The 25,575-nt window shown below is 40.4% G+C and overlaps 1 protein-coding gene across 6 annotated transcripts; it reads left to right on the top strand.

Annotated features, from left to right (window-relative positions):
* LOC134620702 (ATP-binding cassette sub-family C member 4-like) lies at positions 1 to 25,499 on the top strand. 6 transcript variants are annotated; one of them, XM_063466969.1, is made up of 31 exons: positions 2 to 672; positions 2,131 to 2,241; positions 3,745 to 3,865; positions 4,053 to 4,277; positions 4,409 to 4,498; positions 4,584 to 4,747; positions 4,900 to 5,025; positions 13,349 to 13,598; positions 14,417 to 14,524; positions 14,627 to 14,716; positions 14,816 to 15,007; positions 16,510 to 16,604; positions 16,874 to 16,960; positions 17,203 to 17,299; positions 17,940 to 18,152; positions 18,295 to 18,432; positions 18,665 to 18,702; positions 18,851 to 18,966; positions 19,118 to 19,264; positions 20,020 to 20,099; positions 20,201 to 20,351; positions 20,463 to 20,582; positions 21,121 to 21,231; positions 23,088 to 23,188; positions 23,544 to 23,735; positions 23,818 to 23,973; positions 24,250 to 24,339; positions 24,423 to 24,595; positions 24,703 to 24,808; positions 24,928 to 25,061; positions 25,238 to 25,499. In XM_063466969.1, exons 1-31 carry the CDS (start codon positions 593 to 595, stop codon positions 25,263 to 25,265), a joined length of 3,930 nt encoding a protein of 1,309 aa, XP_063323039.1. In that variant the 5' UTR covers positions 2 to 592; the 3' UTR covers positions 25,266 to 25,499. The 6 variants fall into 6 exon arrangements, 5 of the variants coding, with proteins under 5 accessions (XP_063323042.1, XP_063323039.1, XP_063323038.1 ...); XM_063466968.1 differs by having other exon boundaries at positions 25,133 to 25,499; XM_063466970.1 differs by having other exon boundaries at positions 24,928 to 25,066; positions 25,202 to 25,499.
* Positions 25,500 to 25,575: the final 76 nt, after the last annotated feature.

Genomic DNA, 25,575 nt, shown 5'->3' with positions numbered 1-25,575 from the left:
CAGCTCAGAGCACAGCGCCTTCTTTTGTTGCTCCCGCCCCTGACACCCAACCGGCCAATAAGCGGAGTGGACGTTCTCACTTGTTTTGTAGTGACGCACTTTGGTTCGCGGACTCCGTTCGGAAGTTTCTGTGTGTGAAAGTAAAACATCCATTCGTCCGTCTGTTTTCTTACGCTTATCCAATTCAGGGTCTCGGCTGTGCTGGATCCTATGCCAGTGGTCACAGGGCGAGAGGCTGTGTAAACCCTGAGGTGTGAGGAAAGCAGACATATTTTAATAATGCTGCACAGGTAGAGCTAGACTGAAAAGGTCACATGACTCTCTTACTTTTCAAGTTCCAAACACGATATCCTGTAGTAACAATAAAATTAATAATAATAATAAAGTTTCACTTTCATTTTCAATTTGCACTGATGGTCGTGTAGGTGGAGTTACGTGAAGCGATCTTAAATAACTTAAACGGCTAAATTCCAGCCTGAACAGTCGCAGCGATGTTATTGGTTGAGCTTTACATAACTTTCACTTACTACACGGACCGAATGAAGTGGAGTGTACAGCGTGCAGAGATGCGCCCGGCTGAGCTATCCCCAGTATGACCATGGAGGTGACAAGCACGGGCGGCAGGCACAACCCGCTGGCAACTGCCAGCTTTTTTTCAAGAGTCTTTTTGTGGTAAGTGTGATTTCACGGCCTGATCTAAATCTGACTGAGCGGTGGGGTAATCAGTTAAGAACAACAAACTCTGCTGATTTCATGCATACATGTTTGTATATCGTTTTAATTGTGGCTTTTCTGAGTTAACTAGAACTATGAACCCGTTTACAAGGGGATTTAATCTGTGCCAGGATGCATTTTTAATTGAAAAAAATAGTTTCTCATAACTTGATCACGCATTGAAAAATCAATAGGATTAGCCCATCCCAGCAATGCCGTGCCCCATGGACCACATGAGGCAAGCTTTTGAAGAAATACTTCAGAATTTATTAAAAAGCCGGCGACGGTGTTTACATGCTTCAGACCATAATAGTGGAAACTGAGACTGATTACTTTAATTCAAAGTAGGTAGAATCACTTCCATAAACTGAAAAAACAAAACAAAACAAAAAACAACTCCTGGGTTATTTTATTAGGTCATAAAAAAAACTAAATCCACAGAAAGTATGTGCAGCTTTTCGCTGGGAGACAGTGTGTATTATTTCTGTGCATTTATTTGTGGAATAGATTTTGAACAGCAGAGTTGAGTCAGGCAGCTCTGGACTTGTCTGAGTTTTCCAACCATAACTCATGAATGGGAAAAGCAATCGTAGGCTTTAATGTAGCCCTCATGGTTTAAACTGGCTTAATACATAGTATGAGTACCACACAAACAAATACTACATAGATGTGTGGTTGGTCTTTTGATGTCTATATTGAAAGCATTGAGTAACTGAGTAATAACTCACCTTCAGAATGTTCAAAGTGCACTTCTTTCTAGATACCAAGGGAGGATTCACTACACATGCCCAGAGAATTATTAAACTGGGAGAAGCAGAAAACTTTGCTATGTTGTTGCTGATACGTTTGCTTTTCCCCTCTGCTAACCTGACATACACTGAATGTCATACACTGAGACACCAGGCTATGCAAACAGGTGCTTGTTAACAGGTGCTTTTACTGCCAGAAAAACACAGAGTTAAATTAAGATGAACAGTCCCATTATGCTGTTTTTTTATTCTCTTAAAGTCAGGTGCTTTTTTATTGTTAGTATTTTTTTTTTTTGAAAACTGTGGTGAATGTGGGATGGTATGTGTGTGTGAGTGTGTGTGTCTAGGGAAGGTGGACTTTGACGGGCATGCTAATCTGTTTGACATATATATAGGCTTCATTACATAAAGACTATGTGCCATTGTTTGTGTGCATGTGTGTGATTTAAGCCAAGTTGATCTATAAAGCAGATTTTTTTAACTCAGACATCAGTAAAATATCATAAGTACAAAAAGCCGAGCAAACTTTTTAAAGTTTTTATCATGGGGTATCGTGTGTAGAATTCTGAGGTGGAAAATGAATCAAATCCTTTTGGAATAAGGCCGGAATATGACAAAATGAGGAACAGGTGAAGCGCCATGGATACTTTCTGTCTTTCTATTTCAGCTGGTTAACCCCTTTGCTGCAGCTTGGCAAAAAGCGAAGGCTTGAGGAAAATGATATGTATAGCATCCTTCAAGAGGATCAGTCAGAAGCCCTGGGAGAGGAGCTACAGAGGTACTACACTGCTGTGTTGCGTTATTGGATCACTAACAAAAGTCAAATCTGAGAGACTGAGAAGATGATGGCTCAGACATAGGTCCTTACAATTTTCTATGACCAGTTTGAGAAGAGATTTTTTTTTGAGTCAATGAGTAATGTGTTTATGCATACTACCCAAATAACCCATTTCACAACACATGATTTAGTCCAATATTGCCTTGAATAACATTAAAAATTTCTTCTACCCAGGAAAGTTATGGGTTAAGACCCTATGGATTTGGTGTCACTTCCTTTACATGTAGCTGGATGGTTGGCCTAGCACCAGAGGTTTTTGAGCTCTTGATCACTTTTAGTAGTATTTATGAACTGGTCTTTTAATCAGCCCAGAAGAAGAAGCGTTGTTATCTATTTATGATGCAAAAAAAGTCATTTCTGGCCAGTCTACCACAGTACAATAATACCACAAAATATTTTTCTGGAGTCTGCCATCTATTGATGATATTTCTGTTTGTATTCACCTCTTCAGGGGTTCATTTCCCCTGATGAATTGTACAAATATGATCTGTAGACAAGCAGGTAGATGTTGGTGCTTTGCCAGGAGAGACTGCATGCTTGTACAGTAGCTGTGTGTTTCTTTGAATTGCCAGGGAGTGCTGCTGTAGTGTGAGTCACACCTGATGTGTTATTCTGACAGGTCGATCTACTTATTCCTGTTTGATGTATTAACTCCTTTCACAGCAGGCCAAACCCAACCTTAGGCCTCCCTGAAATATCCCGATGCTCCCAACAGGCATCCTGTCACTAAAAATAACACTAAAGGTTCAACAGAAAGAGCTGTAATAAAGCTCATTACTTTTAAATAATTCAGTTCCATTTTATCACAACAACAGCCAACTTAAAGCACCTTGTATTGTAAGGTAAGACCCTATAATACTACAGAGAAAACCTTAACAAGTCACTGACTCCCTTTGAGCAAGCAGTTGGTGACGGTAGGAAGTCCACACTTTAATTTGTTTTAATTTTTAACTTAGTTTTAATAGTTTTAATAGTAATTGTTATAAAATTGTTAAAGAAGTAGCTTCTTTTTTGCCACACGTGTAAATGTTCCCAGCTCTCTCAGTCAGAGATGCTAACCAGCTCTGTGCCATTCGTTTGATGAAGATGTAAGTGGCAGTGGCACTGGTGGGTCATTGAATTGATGTTTGCCATTCCATTAACCTGATACTTCTTGTAACAAATGAGTATGTTGCCACTGTGCGGCCGTATGGCTCTCATCTGGAAGGTTTATTTGCTAATGAATTTTTTAAAATGTTGGTGCGACTATATCCTAAATAGTTACATCGCCATTTGTTGTTCTACATTGGTCTAAAGACCAATGTTGTGTCTAGATTGACATAAAATGTTGTTTGCTTAACTCCAACTTATAGTGTGTAATTCTGTTTGTACCAGAGAAGTTGTACCTTTCACAGTTACCTCATAGGTTAGCCTAATCTAATAATCTCCATGTTTATCTTGCAGATTTTGGGACCGTGAAGTTAGACATGCTACAAAGGAACTCCTGAAGCCAAAACTCACCAGAGTCCTTATAAAGTGCTATGGAAGGTCCTATGCAATGGCTGGGATATTTGTTTTTTTCCTGGTACGTCGACTGGTCATGTGGAGGTGTCAGAGGAGTTATTTGTAATGAAATAATAAGCATGCTAATGTACTCAGAGACCTTTCTTGTAACAAAAATTGGTTCAAATATCTAGCAGCCATTTGAACCCATTTCCTAAAGCCTGGGAAAGGATGAATGTAAGCTTGCATTCATTGTCTTTGTCATAAAGGAGACAATCAAAGTGATCCAGCCACTTCTTCTGGGGAAGATAATCCTTTTCTTTGAGAATGGTGACCCCGATGATCAGAGAAGTCTTGGCATGGCGTATGTTTACGCTGCTGCGATGTCCATCTCCACGTTTGGACTGACTATCCTCCAACATCTCTACTACTATCATGTCCTAAGAACAGGCATGAGGATTAGAGTGGCTATGTGTCACATGATCTACAGGAAGGTCAGTGAGTAATCAGTACAAATGAAGAGTTTTCAGCTCATCTCTGTCAGAAATATGTTCCGATGGTTCCATCTATACTTGTCAGTGTTGTGAAAATTTTTTCAGCAGTTGAGTAAAATTCCTCTCCTCAGGCTCTCAGACTCAGTGCTGAATCCATGGGACAAACAACCACTGGGCAAATAGTGAACCTCCTTTCAAATGATGTTAATCGTTTCGATGAGGTAAGAGAATCATGTACTCAAACACATGATGAGATTATTTAACTGTATTTGTCCAGCATGTATTTGTCAATCATGCTCTCTGTAGATTACACTTAATCTGCACTACCTGTGGGTGGGACCTCTCCAAGCAGCGGTGATCATTGTTTTCCTTTGGTATGAGATCGGTGCCTCGTGCCTGGCAGGTGTAGCAGCCATCGCACTCATGATGCCGATACAAACCTGGTTTGGAAAACTCTTTGGCATCTTCAGGTAAGGGCGAAGAATACAGAAGCAGGACATTATTGTTTCTGATGATAACGTTGTTTTATTATGCGCATTGTCTGCCTGTTTTTATACAATTTTGATTAGATGGTTTTTTTGGCCTCTAATGGACACAGTGTAAATGGTGCTTATATTTGCAGGAGCAAGACAGCAGTCCTTACTGACAACAGAATCCGTATCATGAATGAAGTGGTGTCTGGTATCAGGATAATCAAGATGTATGCCTGGGAGAAACCGTTCTCAGCTCTGGTGACTGAAGTCAGAAGGTAAGAACAACAGGTTTTATGAAGAATCAGCGAATTTTTTAGAGGAATTTCTTCTTCTTATAATGTGCTCCCATAATAATAATGAGTATAAACAGCGATTCAAAAAATCACAGTGGGCAACTGTCAAAATAAATATTTTAATAAGCTGACTCATCATCCTGCAGTTTTATGATTTGGAACGACCAATGTGATTTATGCTTCGACATATCAGAACACGTGGAAATGAAATGAACTGTAAATATAAAAACTCAGACATGTCTTTAGCTGTCTTTTAAAATAGTGAACAGGACTGATAAACTTCAGGGGCATAAAGAAAGATCATACCACAGATCAGGCTTGCTCCATCAGCCCAGGCACTTTTCTCATTTGCTGAACGAATGAGAAATGTAGGGTTCATAATGTGTGGTTTGTCATGTTGAACCACTGTGCTCTTCTGGAACAGTGGAGAACTGGTCCTATACATGTAAAAATCAAAGGAACACTTTTTAATTAGATTATAGCATCAAGTCAGTTAAACTTATGGGAATAATACAAACTGCTAAGTACCATTTTGAGCTGCTGCAGTGATATTTCAACAAAATATATATTTTTCATTTTGATTTTCAGGCTGTGTTTGAATTCAGCTCTCAGCTCTATAGATTGATAATTTTCATTTCGATGAAACAATCTGACATCCTTTCATTCCTTACACATTACACAGTCCATAGTGTTGTCAGCATTGATATCCAGCATGATTTTTCCTTTATTTTTTTAGAGTATACAGTTGAAAACATCCTTTGGTGTGCCTAATGTTTTATGTGTGCTTATGAATCTCCTCATCAACAAGAAGAAAGAGCTTGAGCATATAAAGTTAGGCATTTCTGGGAAAATGTAAAGAGATTTCATTAATAGCACTGATCTGTATTGGATTTTCTTATCTCTGCAGAGCTCAACAACTTCTTTAAATCACTGCAATCACAGTTTTTTCAGATAACCTCTTAGGGCCTGTGGGAGTACATATGGATTAGCTACGAGTTTTCAGAATTAACCACAAGGAGAATTCCTTATTGCTTTGATGTACTGCTCTTAAAGAACAGCTTAGATTTTTATTAATTAATTCATTAATCCTCAACTTTCTGTGCATTCACGTCTGGTTAATGATAATCCTTTATGTTTGCTCTGCACTTTACATGTTAACTGTCACTTATTGTTCCCATCAACACCTTCTGAGATTCTTTGAAAGAAACCCACTCAAAATCAGTCCTTGTGACGTCAAACAGTAATCCATTGTAGCCTTCAAAACTTTCCATCCATCTTCAGTTTAAATGTACTTAGAATAACCACAGAGGAAATTCCACAGAGGAAATTTGTCACTACTAGTGACTAGCATTGAATGGGAGGTTCTGCCTTCTTCATTCTGATTTTAAATACTTACCACATGTAAGTCAGAAGTCTGAGAGCGAAGTGCTCTATTGGGGTGATATGGTATGAGGTTTGCTTTACAGGAGCCAGTATTTTAATATTGGCCATGTACAGACAGAGAGTGAGGAAGTCGGTGAAGCTTGAACTTTTGGTGTGGATTATGCAACAGCTCAACATTATTTTTCTGTGTGAAAACTTGGGTTGCATTGTAGTCATGATTAATTCAGGCTTACAGTTTCAGGAAGAATAATGTTTTTACAGTCAACCTTCAAGTCTCAATGAGTCTTTGATAATAAAGACTTCTTAAGATAACTTAAGATTAAGTTACAAAACTACTAAATATGTAGTAAATATGAAGTAATGTGTACATTTTAATTCTAACACAGTGCTGATTTATGGTGAAATGGTTTGTCTATTTTTATATTTTAAATGGATTTTAAGTTGTTTTGTAATGATTTGTAGAGAAGAGATAAAACCCTTCATCTTTATCAAAAAACAAAACAAAGAACGTTATGTTCTTTCCGTTCATTTAGATCCATTAACCCTATGGAATTTGTCAAGCGCAAGGCCTCAGGCTTCGGGACCTCTGCAGATGCTGAATCATTACATTCTTGTGAGAGGCCCTGCACTGAATGTCCTTAGAGGCCGTACCAAAGCTTTCGACAAACAATTTTTTTTAAAGCTGTTTTGCTAATGTTCACTCTAAAGTAAGCTCAAATCTATAATTAACTGTCATTTTCTGCTGAGTCAAGCTAAATGTATTCCCAGTATTCCCAATATTAGCATTCCATCATTACCAAACGATATGTTGACGCTACGGTGGACTGAGCCTTTGGTCAAGGGAGCAAACTAACACATGATCTTGGTGTTGCATGAGATACACTATATTGCCAAAAGTTCTTGCTCGTTTGCCTTCACACGCATATGAACTTGAGTGACATCCCATTGTTAATCCATAGGGTTTAATATGATTTAGGGGTATATTTATGGGAATCTTTGACCATTTTTCGAGACGTGAGGTCAGACACTGATGTTGGACGAGAAAGTCTGGCTCACAGTCTCCGCTCTAATTAAGCCCAAAGATGTTCTGTCAGGTTTAAGTCAGGACTCTGTGCAAGCCAGTCAAGTTATTTCACATCAGACTCATTGATGCATGTTTATTTGGACATTGTTTTCTGCACTGTTGCACAATGATGTTGGAACAGGAAGGGGCCGTCCTCAAACTGTTCCCACAAAGTTGGGAGCATGAAATTGTCCAAAATGTCTTGTTATGCATTAAGAGTTAGTTTCACTGGAACTAAGCTGAGCCCAACTCCTAAAAAAGAACTCCAGATCTCACCGCTCCACCTAATTTTACATTTGGCACAATGTAGTCAGGCAAGTACTGTTCTCCTGGAAACCGCCAAACACAGACTCGATACACGTACACTACCGGTCAAAAGTTTTAGAACACCCCAATTTTTCCATTTTTTTTATTGAAAGTTATGCAGTTTAATGTTGCATTGCACTCTGAAGTGAAAGCATAGTACAAATAAGCAATTCAAGTAAAAAAAATATCATGGAATCAATTTATAGACCAAAATGTATTCTATAATTCCACCTTTGGCAGCTGAACACACCCGTGGCATTCTTTCTACAACAGAGATCAAATATTCTTCAGAAAGTTCTTCCCATATCTGTTGCAGACGTTCCCATAAATGTGTGGCACTTGTAGGTTGCTTTGCTTTCACTCTTCTGTCCAGTTCATCCCAAACCAGCTCGATGGGGTTTAAGTCTGGAGACTGTGCTGGTCACTCCATGTTTTCAAGCTCACCATCTTGTTCTTTGTTCCTGAGGTAGTTCTGGGATAGCTTGGACTTTTGTTTTGGGTCATTATGTTGCAATAGGATGAAACCCTGACTAACTAGAGGGTATTGCATGGCGCTGCAGAATGCTGTGTTAGCTGTTTTTGTTCAGGGTGCCTCTCACTCTGTACAAGTCACCGAACTGGAATCCAGCAAAACAGCCCCAGACCATCACAATTCCTCCTCCATGTTTGACAGTTGATGCCACACACTGTAGAGCCATCCTTTCGCCTACTTGAAGGCGTACAAAGATCCTGCGTGATGAACCGAAGATTTCAAAGTTTGATTCATCGCTCTATAATACCTTCTTCCAGTATTCAGTAGTCCAGTGGTGATGTTTCATGGCCCAGGCAAGCCTCTTTGTCTTATTCTGACATCTTAGCGATGGCTTTCTTCCTGCATGTTGTCCTGTCAAACCTGCAGCTCGAAGTCTTCTCTTCACAGTTGAAACTGAGACTTGCTATGACCATTATTAAGCTGTGCTTGAAGCTGTTGTCCTGTGAGCCACCGATCACGGAAGCTGTTAACTCTCAGAAACCTTTTTCTCACCACAAACTACTTTTTGCAGTACAGTGCTGTTCAGCTGATGCTCATGAGGGTATGGTACCACAGTGTGTTCCAACACTGCTTTTATGCAGGCAGAGGGGCTTGTAAGTAAGAAAAGCTGGAACACCTGTAAGAATTAGTAGCACCAGCTTTCAAGGCCTGATCAACCTCCATTGCTGCACAACAGCTTTAAATTGTTAACCCCTTTTGTGTTCCCTGAAAAATACCTTTTTGTATAATTTGAAATGTACATTATTTTTCAGTTTTGGGAGAGTAGAAAAGGGTTATATAAGAATCAGTCCATTTACCATCCAGTGACCCTGTTCGGTGATTTTACGTTGCCTACTGTACCACTTCCTGGCAAAAAAGCAGAAAACTCAGAACCACCTGTACTGCCAGATAAAAAAAAAAGTTTAATACAATTTGTAGAAGCACAGCGAGGATAAACTTGACCTACGTGTATCGACTAGAGAAACTTCACGAGGGTCTAACATTCAAACTGGGAAGCTTAAATACACACTTAAAAAAAGACAATGACAACCACCTGTGTGAGAGAAAATAAAAAAAAACAAAACAAGAAGCATTAATGTAAATATATCAAGAATCACATATTATACGTGATAAACCTTGTTAACTCAATCTATGTAGGCAAATAAATATAAGACCACAAAATACAAAAAATACACAGAAAATATGTGATAAAAACATGAAAACTGTGGGAAGGAAAAACACAGGAAGACAGGAAGAAACCTCTGGGAGAACCAGGTTCAGGGAGGGGCAGCCATCTGGCGCAATTGTTTGGGGGTTAGGGGAGGAAGACAGGATAAAGACATTGTGTGGAAGAGAACCAGAGATTAATAATAACTAATGATTAACTCTAGAGTGGTGTATAAACAGAGGGTGAAAAGAGGTTAGTGAAGAAGAAACACAAGCATAGATTAATTCATCCATCCATCCATCCATCTTCATCCGCTATATCCGGGGCCGGGTCGCGGGGGCAGCAGCCTAAGCAGAGAAGCCCAGACCTCCCTCTCCCCAGCCACCTCCTCCAGCTCATCCGGGGGAACACCAAAGCGTTCCCAGGCCAGCCGAGAGATATAATCTCTCCAGCGTGTCCTGGGTCTGCCCCGGGGCCTCCGCCCGGTGGGACATGCCCGGAACACCTCACCCAGGAGGCGCCCAGGAGGCATCCTTGTCAGATGCCCGAACCACCTCAACTGACTCCTTTCGATGTGGAGGAGCAGCGGCTCTACTCTGAGCCCCTCCCGGATGGCCGAACTTCTCACCCTATCTCTAAGGGAGAGGCCAGCCACCCTTCGGAGGAAGCTCATTTCTGCCGCTTGTATCCGCGATCTCGTTCTTTCGGTCACTACCCACAGCTCGTGGCCATAGGTGAGGGTAGGGACGTAGATCGACCGGTAAATTGAGAGCTTCGCTTTTACACTCAGCTCCCTCTTCACCAGGACGGACCGGTGCAGCGTCCGCATCACTGCAGCCGCAGCACCAATCCGTCTGTCGATCTCCGGCTCCCTTCTCCCATCACTCGCGAACAAGACCCCGAGATACTTGAACTCTTCCACTTGGGGCAGAAACTCATCATCATAGATTAATTCAATTCAATTTTATTTATATAGCGCCAAATCACAACAGCAGTCGCCTCAAGGCGCTTTATATTATTCAGTAGATACAGAGAAAAACCCAACAATCATATGACCCCCTATGAGCATGCACTTTGGCGACAGTGGGAAGGAAAAACTCCCTTTTAACAGGAAGAAACCTCCAGCAGAACCAGGCTCAGGGAGGGGCGGGGCCATCTGCTGCGACCGATTGGGGTGAAAGAAGGAAGACATGATAAAGACATGCTGTAGAAGAGAGACAGAGATTAATAGAAGGTACGGTTCAATGCAGAGAGGTCTATTAACACATAGTGAGTGAGAAAGGTGACTGGAAAGGAAAAACTCAATGCATCATGGGAATCCCCCGGCAGCCTACGTCTATTGCAGCATAACTAAGGGAGGATTCAGGGTCACCTGGTCCAGCCCTAACTATATGCTTTACCAAAAAGTAAAGTTTTAAGCCTAATCTTAAAAGTAGAGATAGTGTCTGTCTCCTGAATCCAAACTGGAAGCTGGTTCCACAGAAGAGGGGCCTGAAAACTGAAGGCTCTGCCTCCCATTCTACTTTTAAATACTCTAGGAACGACAAGTAAGCCTGCAGTGTGAGAGTGAAGTGCTCTAATAGGGTGATATGGTACTACAAGGTCATTAAGATAAGATGGGGCCTGATTATTTAAGACCTTGTATGTGAGGAGCAGGATTTTGAATTCAATTCTGGATTTAACAGGGAGCCAATGAAGAAAAGCTAATATAGGAGAAATCTGCTCTCTCTTCCGAGTCCCTGTCAGGACTCTTGCTGCAGCATTTTGGATTAACTGAAGGCTTTTCAGGGAGTTTTTAGGACATCCTGATCATAATGAATTGCAGTAGTCCAGCCTGGAAGTAATAAATGCATGAACTAGTTTTTCAGTGTCACTCTGAGACAGGATATTTCTAATTTTAGAGATGTTGCAAATGGAAGAAAGCAGTCTTACATATTTGTTTAATATGTGCGTTGAAGGACATGTCTTGGTCAAAAATGACTCCAAGGTTCCTCACAGCGTTACTGGAGGCCAAGGTAATGCCATCCAGAGTAAAAGAATCTGCTTAGATACCATATTTCTAAGATTTTCAGGGCCGAGTACAATAACCTCAGTTTTATCTGAATTAAGAAGCAGGAAGTTAGCGGCCATCCAGGTCTTTATGTCTTTAAGACATTCCTGCAGTTTAACTAATTGGTGTGTGTTACCTGGCTTCATGGACAGATAGAGCTGCGTATCATCTGCATAGCAGTGAAAATGTATGCTATGTCTTCTAATGATGCTGCCTAGGGGAAGCATGTATAATGTAAACAGAATTGGTCCTAGCACCGAACCCTGTGGAACACCATAGTTGACCTTTGACCTTGCATTTTTGACCCATGCAAAAATTGGAGTCTATTAGATAGATATGATACAAACCACTGCAGCGCAGTACCTGTAACACCTACAGCGTGCTCTAATCGCTCTAATAGAATATTATGGTCAACAGTATCGAACGCTGCACTGAGGTCTAGCAGGACAAGCACAGAGATGAGTCCACTGTCAGAGGCCATAAGAAGATCATTTGTAACCTTCACTAAAGCTGTTTCTGTGCTGTGCTGAGCTCTGAAACCTGACTGAAACTCTTCAAATAAGCCATTCCTCTGCAGATGATCAGTTAGCTGTTTGACAACTACTCTTTCAAGGATTTCTGATATGAAAGGAAGGTTGGAGATTGGCCTATAATTAGCTAAGACAGCTGGGTCTAGAGATTGCTTTTTGAGTAAAGGTTTAACTACAGCCAGCTTGAAGGCCTGTGGTACATAGCCAATTATTAGAGATAAGTTGATCATATTTATGATTGAAGCATTAATTAATGGCAGGACTTCTTTGAGCAGTTTTGTAGGAATGGGGTCTAAAAGACACATTATTGGTTTGGAGGAAGTAATTACTGAAGTTAACTCAGAAAGATCGATTGGAGAAAAAGAGTCTAACTTAACATCAATGGTACTAAGAGTAGCTGTAGATAATATTACATCTGTGGGATGATTAGTGGTAATTTTTTCTCTAATGATTAAAATTTTATTTGTGAAGAAGTTCATGAAGTCATTACTAGTTAATGTTAAAGGGATGGTTGGCTCAATAGAGCTGTGACTTTTTGTCAGCCTGGCTACAGTGCTGAAGAGAAACCTGGGGTTGTTCTTATTTTCTTCAATCAGTGATGAATAGTAAGATGTTCTGGCTTTACAGAGGGCTTTCTTATAAAGCAACAAACTATTTCTCCAGGCGAAATGATGATCTTCTAAATTTGTGACACGCCATTTCCCCTCCAACTTACGAGTTATCTGCTTTAGGCTACGTGTTTGAGAATTATACCACTGAGTCAGGTACTTCTGATTTGAGGCCTTAGTTTTCACCGGAGCTACAGTATCCAGAGTCGTACGCAAGTTAGGTAGGGTTCAGGGTCAGGGTCACCTGATCCAGCCATAACTATAAACTTTATCAAAAAGGAAAGCTTTGATTCTAATCTTGAAATCCAAACTGGAGGCTGGTTCAACAGAAAAGGGCCCTGAAAGCTGAAGTCTCTGCCTCCCGTTCTATCTACTACAATAACCAAGGAACCACAAGTAAGCCTGCAGTCTGAGAGCAAAGTGCTCTGTTGGGGTGATCTTTAAGATAAGATGAGGCCTGATAGTTCAAGGTCTTGTATGTTAGTATGTCTTTGCACTCTTCATGGTCTGATGAAGAAAATCATTATTTAGACGTAAATATTTCAGTTGTAGTCATTTGAGCATTTTTTTTTTGACAGTGAACAAAAATCAAAGCAATTGTTCACTTATAGATATTGGTGTGACACCCTAAATAAAGTCTTCTGATTTTACATATTAAGCCTCCCCATGTTCTTCTTTACTCCTAGGAAAGAAATTCATCAGATATTAAAAAGCTCCTACCTGCGAGGACTCAACATGGCTTCATTCTTTGCCAGCAGCAAGATCACAGTGTTTGTCACCTTCACTGTCTACGCCCTCCTGGGCAACACCATCACTGCCAGCAGTGTGTTTGTCACTGCATCCCTGTATGGTACAATTAAGCTCACAGTGACCCTGTTCTTTCCTCTGGCCATTGAGAAATTGTCAGAGACTGTTGTGAGCATTCGCAGGATTAAGGTAATTCTGTTCTGTCATAAATTGGAATACAAGTAACACAACTGTAGCTGAAATCTGTCATTAGTGCCATAATGATAGATTTACTACTTTTCTATTGTCTAAAAAGTTCAGAGAACTTTACATAACAAAAATCTGAATTCCACTTTATTCCTACCAGTTTACCAGTTTCTAAACATCTCTCTAAGCATACATCTGACTAACTGCTATTTGGCCATTTGGTAGTCACACATTTACAGTGAAGCTGACTAATATTCATTAGACTGTGTGAACATAGTCGTGAATTGAGAATGGCTACAGCAGCCTACAGTGACTTGAGGCTATGGGGTAAATGCCCCATTTTGAATCTGGCAGTGTTGACTTAACGTTACGGTCTTCCCTGAGCCTGGTTCTGATGGAGGTTTCTTCCTGTTAAAAGGGATTTTTTCCTTCCCACTCTCACCAAGTGCTTGCTCATCTGAGTAATCTGATTGTTGGGACTTTCTCTGTATTATTGTAGTGTCTCTTTAGGTTACAATATAAAGCATGTTGAGGCAACTGTTGTTGTGATTTGGTGCTGTTTAACTAAAACAGAATTGAAATTCATGATGTTTTCCATCATGGAGAATCCATCTATCAACTAGATCCTAAAGTGATGTCCAGATTGATTGCAGATATTGTAACTGTCCTGCAAAAAAATGGATAAAAGATTGGTGGTGACATCAGAACTCTTTTTAATCTTAAATGTAGTTGTTTTTAAATTTGTAGATAGGTAAAGCAAGAGAACTGTGCTAATTTAGTTTATGTTTCAAAGCATGTGTGTCCATTAAATATCTTTCAAGAATTTTCTCATCCTGGAAGAGCTTGAAAGAAAAAACCTCACACTGCCTTTGGAGGGAAAAATGGAGAACGCTATTGAAATTGAGGCACTGACCTGCTACTGGGATAAGGTAAATGTTAAAATTTAAAACTCATATTGATAATGAGTCATCTTGCATAATTTTAAATTCAAAATTTTTACATTAATTAATACATTCTTCTTTTTTTTTTAGAGTTTGGATGCACCATCTCTGCAAAATGTTTCAATCACAGCAGAGTCACACCAGCTTCTCACTGTGATCGGACCAGTGGGGGCCGGAAAGGTCCACAATTGACTTACCATTTAGCCTTTAGGTTAGAACGTTGAGTATCAAAATTGTGTTTTCAGGGTCACATGTTCATAACATCTGTGTTTTCTTCAGTCATCTCTGCTTAGTGCCATCCTAGGAGAGCTGCCCTATGACACAGGCACATTAAAGGTCAGAGGTCAAATAAGCTATGCAGCCCAACAGCCATGGGTGTTCCCTGGAACCATCCGCAGCAACATCCTGTTCGGGAAACAACTGAATCCTAAAAAGTATGAGAGGGTCCTCAGAGCCTGTGCTCTGAAGAAGGTGAGATATAATGCTGCAAGTTAACCAGTTCATGTTAGGCCAGCAGCTCAAGTCGAACCTCTCTTTGTCAGGGATAGCTCAGTAGGTAGAGTGGTGGCCCCATGATCAGAAGGTTGGGGGTTCGATTCCCCTGAACAGCTACCCGGAGGTACCCCTGAGCAAGGTACCGTCCCTACACACTGCTCCCCGGGCGCCCAATGGCTGCCCACTGAGTGAATGGGTTAAATGCAGAGAGGAATTTCCCCACGGGGATCAATAAAGTACACTTTCTTTCTTTACCCTCTGGTGTAAAATCTTACAAGGTGGGTTCCTACTTATAGAAAATGCTGATTAGCTCCAACAATATGATCAGATGATCTTGATAAAAGCCAGCAGCCTTCAAAAGTCAATCAAATTATAAAGTCGGCATATATATATTAATATAAATTAATATATAATTTATACGTGTGTGTGTGTATATATATATTTATATATATATTTAGTCTGTTAACATTTTTCACTATATTTTATAAATATTTTATTTTTTACTATATTTTTTACTGTACTATACTGCTGAGTGACTTGTCTTCTGCTCGTCAAATACATTTCATTGCAATGTTCTATTTTTACCTTTCTGCTTTCTATACTTATCCATTTGAGTTCTGCTATTGTGTCATAAAAATTATAATCATATTGATTAATTGCATTGTTTGCTATAGCTTTAGGAGCAAATTCTGAAATTTGACTGTGGGACGTCACATCTTTTCTTCAAAGTAAAGCAGTATTAGTTGTGTTTTTCTTTTGTGTCTCATTTGAAGTACAGTTGTGGTCAGAAGTTTGCATGCACTAATCCCAGGCATGAATGGCTATTTAACTGTTCTTTTTCTATAGTTGAATGATTGTAAAGCACACATCTTTAATAATTTCAAAAACAAGTTTAAGCCTTTATTTGGGATTTTCTCTAATCTACGGGTCAAAAATATACAAACAACCTCAAATATATACTCACCAATAAATTGGTGAGTATATATTTGTTCATTTAGCTGTATTTAGTTCAATATCACTTTGCAAGTTGATCTTGAAACAGACACTTTTGGAGGCCATCAATGATCTTCTGGGAGATTCTGTTTGGATATTTTCACCACTCTTCTTGGCAGAATTTGTAGAGTTTGTTTAAATTGGTTAGTTTCCTGGTATGGAGCCGGCCATCCTGGGAGAGCTGCCTTTGAAAGCCTCACCTTTGTTCCTCTAAACATACCTCCTCATTGTGGTCTAACAGCTCAGTCTTTCTCTTGTCTGACCATAAAACATTTTATCAGAAGATATTTGTTTGTCCATGTGAAGAACAGCAAATTTCACTCAAGCTTGAAGGTGTTGACTTTGGAGCAGGGCCTTTTTTCTGTACAATTGTTTCATTCTGGAAAAAGAACAGTTCAAATAAATCATTAAAAACTCAAAATTATCATGACATTCATGCCCGCGATGATTGTAGGCAACTTACGCCTCCATTGTTTCAAATTCAGGACCTGCAGCTGTTCCCAGATGGAGATCTGACTCTGATCGGGGACAGAGGGGCCACACTCAGTGGGGGACAGAAAGCTCGTGTCAACCTGGCCAGGTACATGGACATCATGTAGTAAGAACGCTACCTAGAAGAAAACTTACATGTATTGTATCATGTATTGTATCACCCTGACGCATTCAAATGTTTGTCTGAGTTTCTAAGGAACCTAAACTAGAGGCAACAAGTAGCTAGATGTTAGGGTGCATGTATTTTTACCTGCAGGCATGCGCACACTTGTGCTGTTACATTTGCTATAGTTTATGTGAAAGTTCAGTCTTTTTCCTGACGAATAAGATTCCCCTACTGTGTGTCCTTGTTTTCAGGGCTGTATATCAGGATGCAGACATCTACCTTCTGGATGACCCTTTAAGTGCTGTGGATGCAGAAGTTGGAAAACATCTTTTTGAGCAGTGAGTAATAAACAGTTCAGTGCTAATTATCTGTATACCCCGATTAATAATGGTGTCGAGAATCATGCTTATGCTCGACAGTACACACTGCATGTTTGAAGTTCATGTGAACTGTTTTAATTCCATTCAGTTCAGTTTTATTTATATAGAACTATTTCAAAGCGACAGTCACAAACATGCAGTACAAAGTGATATCAGATTATTTCTGTAAGGAGAAACCCCCTCTTATTTATCAAAATCAGGTGTATCTGTGGCCTGCTGAAGAACAAGTGTCGTATCCTCGTCACACACCAGCTCCAGCATCTGAGGACAGCTGGCCAGATCCTGGTCCTCAAGGAGGTTTGTCCCCCTTTATGCTGGTTTAAGTAGGCAGGGGCTACACATGTTTGCATTCACCAGGTATAGTTTGTTACTCTGAGGTGTATAATCTCTGAGAGTGAGCTCCAGCACACGTTGATCTCCAGTCCTCAGGTGAGATTTCCATTTCCAAATTTTTATTTGATGCATTTAACTTACAACACAAAGTCTCTGAACCGGATGTGTTAATACAAAACTACTCAGTTACAGAAGTTAAGGAAACATATTCATTCAGATGAAAAATCTAATTCAGTTTTTCAAAAAAAAGCTTCAGCTGGATGAAAGAGATCCAACATTATGTAGAGTGATGTCGGGAGGTGGTTAGGTTAGCTTAGGTGACGAGCTGAAAAGTGTCAGGGATAAACAGGCAACGCGGCTTTGTGTACAGTTCCAATTAAATCTCCTTGATCCCCCTTTTAATGTGTTCTCCTTTACTCACGGGTTCTGCATTTTGTAGAAGGAGCTTCACAACTGATTTTTATTGGTGGTTTTCCAATTTTCCAAATTCATAGAAATGATTTGCTCCGAAGGAAAGCGTTCCTTCAGATGAGCCTTTTTGGCTTTTTTGTTATTAAGTACTGACAAACACATTGTTGCTTATTTTCATTATTTGTTTCTCCAGGGTCATATCATGGTCCAGGGAACCTACAATGAGCTGCAGACCTCTGGCCTGCATATTGTGTCCCTGCTGAGAAGTGATGAGGAGGCACATTCATGTTCGGTTGACCCAGAGAAAGTGTCTTTACGCAGCCAGTGGACGATTCGCTCACATGGGTCACACTGTTCTTCCAGCAGCCTCCTGCTACCAGACAGCAGCTGCACTGATCAGCTTCCTGTAGGTATATTTCCAAAAGATTAGATTAAGAGTCTACAGCATTTTGTAGTCACTGAATGACAAGGATGGACAGAAATGAATAGTTTGGGTTAAAATAGACCTGCAAGTCTAATATCACTAAACTTATTTTATTGTTTTGCAGGTTGAAGTTGCTCAAACTATTACAGAAGAAACTCGAGCTGAAGGAAATGTTAGCAGCCACGTTTACCTTAAGTACTTCACAGCAGGTTGTAACACTTTGGTGTTAATGGTCATAATACTGCTCAGCATTATAGCTGAGGTAAGCCCTGACCCTTCAAAACCCTTCCTGCACGCTTTCTGTCTCCAGATGTTACCTGTCTGTATTAACTGTTATCAGTATTAAATCCTCTCACTGTACAATCATGTGGAAATGTCACAGTGACTCTAACCTGACTTAACCTTCCCACCCTCTCACACATTTCATGCAACTTGGTTTCCTCATGCTCACGAGTGTTTCAAAAATTGATCTAAAGAGAGGTCTGTTTCAACAGGTTGCGTATATCCTGCAGGACTGGTGGCTGGTATATTGGTGAGAACTTGACCAATGTGGATATTTTTAATGGCAAATACAGTATGCAATAGCTTAACTTTATACTGTTCATTTGACAGTTTTTAAATTAAATTAGATCAATTATGATTTGCTGTGTACCTGATTTGATTGTCTTGTCATCTGACAGGTCAGGGGAGGAGTTTTCTAACAGCACAGCCACTGCTGTTAGCGTGGACAGTGGAATGAATGTTACTAGTTCAGTTCGAAAGTTTGATCTCACTTTTTACCTCGGTATTTATTCAGGTAAGCCTATAGTTATAGTAATACCTATAGTTCTTGTTAGTCTTCAGGTACTATTGTTGGTGTATCTTTATTGTCTGTTATGTTTGGTGGAAAATCCAAATCAAATACTAAAAAAAAATCTAATAGACAGTCCTGCTGTGTTTACTTTTAGGTTTGACAGCAGCAGCTGTGGTCTTTGGTTTTGCCAGGAGTTTAGTGATATTTCATGGGCTGGTGAGATCAGCTCAGACTCTGCACAACAGCATGTTTAGTGCTGTGCTCCACACTCCTGTTAGCTTCTTTGATGTCAACCCCATAGGTGAGGTCTACACAGAATTTATTTGAAATTTAAGAATAAGCGTTGGATTACATCAGGGGTATATCCTGCCTTATGCCTTTGACCAATTGGGAGTTTTGGATATAGTTTTACAAATAACCCAGTCTATTTCTACCAGGAAGAGAACTGGAGACAAAACACATCCCTGGCATATTCCAGTGTTGTCTGAGAACCAGTCTGTCTGTGAGTTCTCCAAGATGACATTGGCCTTAAACCTCTGAAAAAACCTTTCTTAAGGTCTATTAAGTTCAGTTCAATCCAGTTTTATTCATATAGTGCCAAGTTAGATCAGCCACATAAAGGTGCTTTGGGAAGGAAAAACTCTCTTTTAACAGGAAGAGATTTCTGGTAAAACCAGGCTTAGGGAGGAATGGGGATTTTCCTCCCCACTTTCACCGAGGTGCTTGTCATAAGGCAACGTTTCAATGAATGGTGGAAGCATTGATTTCTATGGTGTAAAGCTTCATGTTCAGAACATAGACAGCACAAAGATGGACGTAGTGATATCACCCACTGATTTTGGATTGTCCAGGTAGCTTCAATGTTAGCGTCTTGCTAGCATTATCCCACTAGAGCATACAGTACACGCTAAGAAAAAGGACAAAAATTACACTTGCCTACATCCTTAACATGATAATGGTGCCGGGTGCAGGGCTGACATATCTTTGCTTTTACTGATTGAATGATTTATTGTCTTCTCTTTATATAATGTTTCTGTTCCTTTTCCCTTGTTTCAGGTCGAATACTCAACAGGTTTTCCAAAGATGTCAGCCAAATGGACTCCATGCTACCTATCACTTTTGTGGACTTCTATCAAGTGAAGACTACTATACGTGCTATATACACACTATACTTCGGATTCACTTAAAAGGATCCTTCAGTAATTTAAGTATTTCTGATTATGTGATGTTGTTTTAGTTGTTTTTACAGAATGCTGGCATTATCGCGGTGGCAGCCTCAGTCATCCCTCTCATCCTCATCCCTGTTGTTCCTCTCCTATTAATCTTTCTGTACTTGAGAAGCTTTTACCTCCGTACCTCACGTGATGTCAAACGTCTCGAGTCAACAAGTGCGCTTATTTTTATTACGATCCTATCATAAACTCATCATTTTAAACTGTAGGTTCAGTGACGCTGGCTGTTTAACAGTTTCTCACAGCTAATCTTTGCTTTCCCTACAGCTCGGAGTCCAGTCTTCTCCCACCTGTCCTTGTCTCTTCAGGGTCTTTCCACCATCAGAGCCCTCAAGGCTGAGGAGAGGTTAAAGAAGGCATTTGATGCCCATCAGGACCTGCATTCAGGTTTACTCTTTATGCACTCTTTATGGATGGTTAAAACTGAGATTTTCTAGCTGATTTTCAAGGAATTTCAAGCAATAAAGAAAACTACTCCTCATAGTTCCAAGTAGAACTGGAATTCTGGATAATTTGCTCTCAGTCTGTCAATGAATACCTTCTGGGAGCATATTTGTAAAGGCATTTTCCCTCTTAGGAAAGTTTATCCCAGGTCAATTCAAAGTTGATCATTCGCTCAACTATCTCTCCTAAGAGGCCTTGGGAAGATAAGCCATGCGTCTCCAGCTGAAAAAAAGTAAAAAATGTTGTAAATCAGTAATGATAGTGGAATAATGATAGCGAAGAAGCCTGGAAGACTTTAATTCAGTTTTATTTATATGACAACAGTCACCTCAAGGCGCTTTATATTGTACAAATTGCTTTATAATAAATTACATGTGTGAGATATTTGGGTCTCATGAAATGTCTTGTAAAGTGAACCTGCTCAAAAGATTAACCTGGTCATCTTCTTTATAATGAAATGCATTTTTTCGTCTCGTTGCAGAGGCGTGGTTTTTGTTCCTGATGACCTCCCGCTGGTTTGCACTACGCCTTGACAGCATTTGCTCCATATTCATCACCCTCACAGCATTCGGCTGCGTCTTACTCAGACATGGTGAGGAACTAAAGCACCATGCAGACAAACTGTCTCACAACAGGTGCCTTATATTGTAAGGTAAAGAGTCTGTAACAATACAAAGAAAACCCCAACCATCAGAGGACCTTCTTAGAGCAAGCGCTTGGCAACGATGGGAAGGAAAAGCTCCTTGATTTTTTTTATTACAGCGATTACGTATGCTGTAGGTATTAAAGGTAATGTACAATGTTTTGAATATCAATCTAACAGACTCTAATTTGTTCATGTAAATGGAGAGTCCTCTTCACTCCTCTTATGGAGTTCCACAGGGTTCAGTGCTAGGACCAATTCTGTTTATATTATACATGCTTCCCTTAGGCAGTATCATCAGAAGACATAGCATACATTTTCACTTCTATGCAGATGACACCCAGCTTTATGTATCTATGAAGCCAGATAACACACACCAATTTGTTAAAATACAGGAATGTCTTAAAGACATAAAGACTTGGATAACGTCTACTTTTCTGCTTCTAAATTCAGATAAAACTGAGGTTATTGTACTCACCTATAAAAATGTAACCCTAACCCTCCAGTAACACTGTGAGGAATCTTGGAGTCATTTTTGACCAGGATATATCATTCAGTGCATATATGGTAAACAAATATGTAGGACTTCCATTTGCGGAATCTGGTTCAAATTAAAAACATCCCGTCTAAGTGATGCTGAAAAACTTACTTCTAGGCTGGACTATAATTCCTTATTATCAGGATGTCCTAAAAACGTCCTAAAAAGCCTTGAGATGATCCACAATGCTGCAGCAAAGATACTGACAGGGACTAGACAAAGAGAGCACATTTCACCGACACTGGTTTCTCTTCATTGCCTCCCTGTTAAATCCAGAATTGAATTTAACATACAAGGTCTGGAATAATCAGGCCCCATCTCATCTTAAAGACCTAATAGTACCCTATCAACCCATTAGAGCACTTCGCTCTCAAAATGCAAGCTTGTTTGTGGTTCCTAGGGTATTTAAAAGTAGAATGGGGGGCCGAGCCTTCAGTATTCAGGTCCCTCTTTTGTGGAACCGGCTCCAAGTTTGGATTCAGGAGACAGACAAACTCTCTACTTTTAAGACTTTTTTATAAAGCATATATTTAGGGATGGATGAGTTGACCCTGAATTTTCCCTTAGTTATGTTGCAATAGCTCTAGGCTGCTGGGGGCTTCCCATGACGAGTCTTTCTTCTTCACTCTTTATGTGCGTATACACCACTCAGCATTTATTCATTAGTTATTGTTAATCTCTGGCTCTCTTCCATGGTGTGTTTTTGTCCCGTCTTACTCCCTTCACCCACAGTCAATCATGGCAGATGGCTGCCTCTTCCTGACCTGGTTCTGCCGGAGGTTTCTTCCTATAAAAACAGAGTTTTTCCTTCTCACTGTCGCCAAAGCATTTGCTCGTAGGGGGTCATATGATCGTTGGGGTTTTCCTCTGAATTATTGTAGGGTCTTTACCTTACAATATAAAGTGCTTTGAGGCAATTGTTGCTGTGATTTGGTGCTATATAAATCAAATTGATCTGAATTGAATTGAATCTGTGCAACAGGTCAAGAATATATAATGTAGATTAATAAGATTTGCCATAAATGGACGTTTATTAAAACCTTTACTTAAACTATAAGAAATAAAGGAAAGAAAAACCAAACAGTCCCACAACTTTTAAGCCAACCAACCCCTTAGTGGGCTTAGGGTATTTAGCAAACTAAACACAGTTAAATGTTTAATTTAACTGTATTTAGTTTGCTAAATACCCTAACCACACACACCGAGTTAATGCTGAAGAAAGTCCTGAAGTAGCCTCTGATTTCTGATCATGTTTTGGATCCATTAGGCCTGGAGGCTGGAGAGGTGGGCCTTGTGCTGACCTATGCTGTAACACTGATAGGAAACTTCCAGTGGACAGTGAGGCAAAGTGCAGAGGTGGAGAACATGGTAAGAACTGAGTGATGACATTTTGTATTTCCAGTTTTTTTTGAATGAATGATGTTGATGAAAAAAGTGTTAGTGGGTGAAGATAGATATACTTAATGGACAGTTACATGGAGCAATGTTTCCATTTCCCTTAATCCTCTCAAATTTTGATCATACCTCATTTGTACAAAAACTTTGGACACTTGACTTCTGCACTTACAGTAAAGTATGCTGTACAAATTATAAAGCCCTTTGTAGAAAAGTTGGAATTTTCGGTTTTGGGGTTTAAAAAATATAAAAACATCCTGATGCCTATGAATGAACGTTAACATAGGCTGCAAAAAGCATAATTGAAAAAGACCTCTTGGCTTTTCAGATGACATCAGTGGAGAGGGTGGTGGAGTACACTGAGCTAAAGAGTGAAGCACCCTTAGAAACTCAGCAGCGTCCTCCCCCTGATTGGCCGAGCCAAGGAATGATAACCTTTGATCGAGTGAACTTCTTCTACAGCAAGGATGGACCACCGGTCCTCAAAGACATCAATGCCACGTTTCAACCCAAAGAGAAGGTGACACATCTGTTTGCGGAGAACAGCTGGTTGGGTCTGAGTGATGATCAGCTGTTGATGTTCTGTGTGTCCTCTGGGTCAGGTCGGTATTGTGGGTAGAACAGGAGCTGGGAAAAGCTCTCTGGTTTCGACTCTGTTTCGCCTGGCAGAGCCCCAGGGGAAGATCTACATCGACGGTGTTGTGACCTCTGAGATCGGCCTCCATGACCTGCGCCAGAAGATGTCCATCATTCCTCAGGTACAACATCAGATGACACCTCAACTGCCTGAAGAAAAACGTAGTTACAATCTCACTGTTACAATAATGCTATCCATTTCTGTTATTCTTCTATTAATTAAAACTGCTATATCATTTATTTTCAGTAAATTAAACTCAAAACACAGATTTTCAAAGTCATGCGATACTGCGTGTCTTGTGTTACCACATCCATGTCCAGCTTTGGTACATAGAATTAATGCCGTAGCAGAGTCTACTGATTTTTCTCCCTGACTTCTCTCCCCTCTGCTCCCCCAGGACCCAGTTCTCTTTACTGACAGTGTGAGGAAGAACTTGGACCCTTTCAACCAGCACGCTGATGAAGACCTGTGGAAAGCTCTGGAAGAGGCTAGTATTTAATCAGCACACCAAGATTTGTCGTTACTGCCCACAGACCAGCTACAGGTTTCTCCTCTCCATGTTCACCGCAGGTACAGATGAAGTCTGTGGTGGAGGAGCTGCCTGGGAAGCTGGAGACTGTCCTGGCTGAGTCAGGCTCCAAATTCAGCGTGGGCCAGAGGCAGCTGCTGTGCCTGGCCAGAGCCGTCCTGAGGAAGAACCGCATTCTCATCATCGACGAAGCCACGGCCAACGTTGACCCAAGGTCCTCCAGATACATTACCAGTACAGAGAGCTCCTAGACATCCAGTAGTTTTCTCAACACACTTTTCCCACATGATTCTCCAAGTGTTTTTCTTGTTGTTACTGCAGGACAGATGAGCTGATCCAGAAAACCATTCGAGAAAAGTTCAGAGACTGCACTGTGCTCACCATCGCTCATCGCCTCAACACCATCATGGACAGCGACCGTATACTGGTGACTCAGCTATTCCGACTGTAGCTTTTTAATTAATTCATACTGTTAGAGTACACAGATACGCAAAAATTGTTCCTGTGTTAACTGTTACACCACCGCATGTTTTCTGTTGGCCTAAGGTGCTGGACAGTGGCACCATCCAGGAGCTGGACTGTCCTTTCACTCTGCTGCAAAACAAGGAGGGTGCTCTCTACAAGATGGTGCAAGAGATGGGCCAGGCTGAGGCAGCGGCTCTGCTGGAGTCAGCAGGAAGGTGAGGTGAAAAAAAAGTCTCCTTAAACATGGCTGAAAAATCTGCATCCACACTGTTTTCATGCTTTCCAGCTTATCACAGCAGCCTGAGCAAAAGTCTTTTACACTTTTCATGGCTGCTGCAACTTTAAACCAGGTGAGGGCTACTTCCAACAAGTCTCTCTCACACCCAAACAGACAGAAGTTAAACTGTGACGTGGAGTGAAACGCTGGAGTCGGCTGAACTCTTGCAGCAACCTCTGAGCACCGCGAGCTCCTCCTGCCTCCAACTGTGTGCAACGACTGGGCCGTTTGATGTTTTTAGGCTTTGTGATCTTATTTGAGCTGTGTCTGTTTTTAAGTTATGTTGAAATCATAAATTATGGTTACATTGTGAACAAGCTACTCTGTAAGATCTGTAAGCTTCAGAATTTTACCTTGAATTCCCAAACCGTTATACTTTTTGTACACGAATTTTCATAAAGTTCATGTAATTTGTAACAGTCCTTGTCTTCTTGACTTGACCAAAGATTTGA

Source organism: Pelmatolapia mariae, linkage group LG23 (assembly GCF_036321145.2).
Source record: "Pelmatolapia mariae isolate MD_Pm_ZW linkage group LG23, Pm_UMD_F_2, whole genome shotgun sequence".
Classification (NCBI taxonomy): Eukaryota; Metazoa; Chordata; class Actinopteri; order Cichliformes; family Cichlidae; genus Pelmatolapia; species Pelmatolapia mariae.
Note: the sequence above shows the minus strand (reverse complement) of the source record. Positions and strands in the feature narration are given on the sequence as shown.

Coding starts and splice junctions, on each gene's coding strand:
- LOC134620702 (XM_063466968.1), top strand. CDS start 593: ATGACCATGGAGGTGACAAGCACGGGCGGCAGGCACAACCCGCTGGCA. Junction 23,189..23,543: donor GTGCAGAGGTGGAGAACATG/GTAAGAACTGAG, acceptor TTGGCTTTTCAG/ATGACATCAGTGGAGAGGGT. Junction 24,809..24,927: donor TGGACAGCGACCGTATACTG/GTGACTCAGCTA, acceptor TGTTGGCCTAAG/GTGCTGGACAGTGGCACCAT.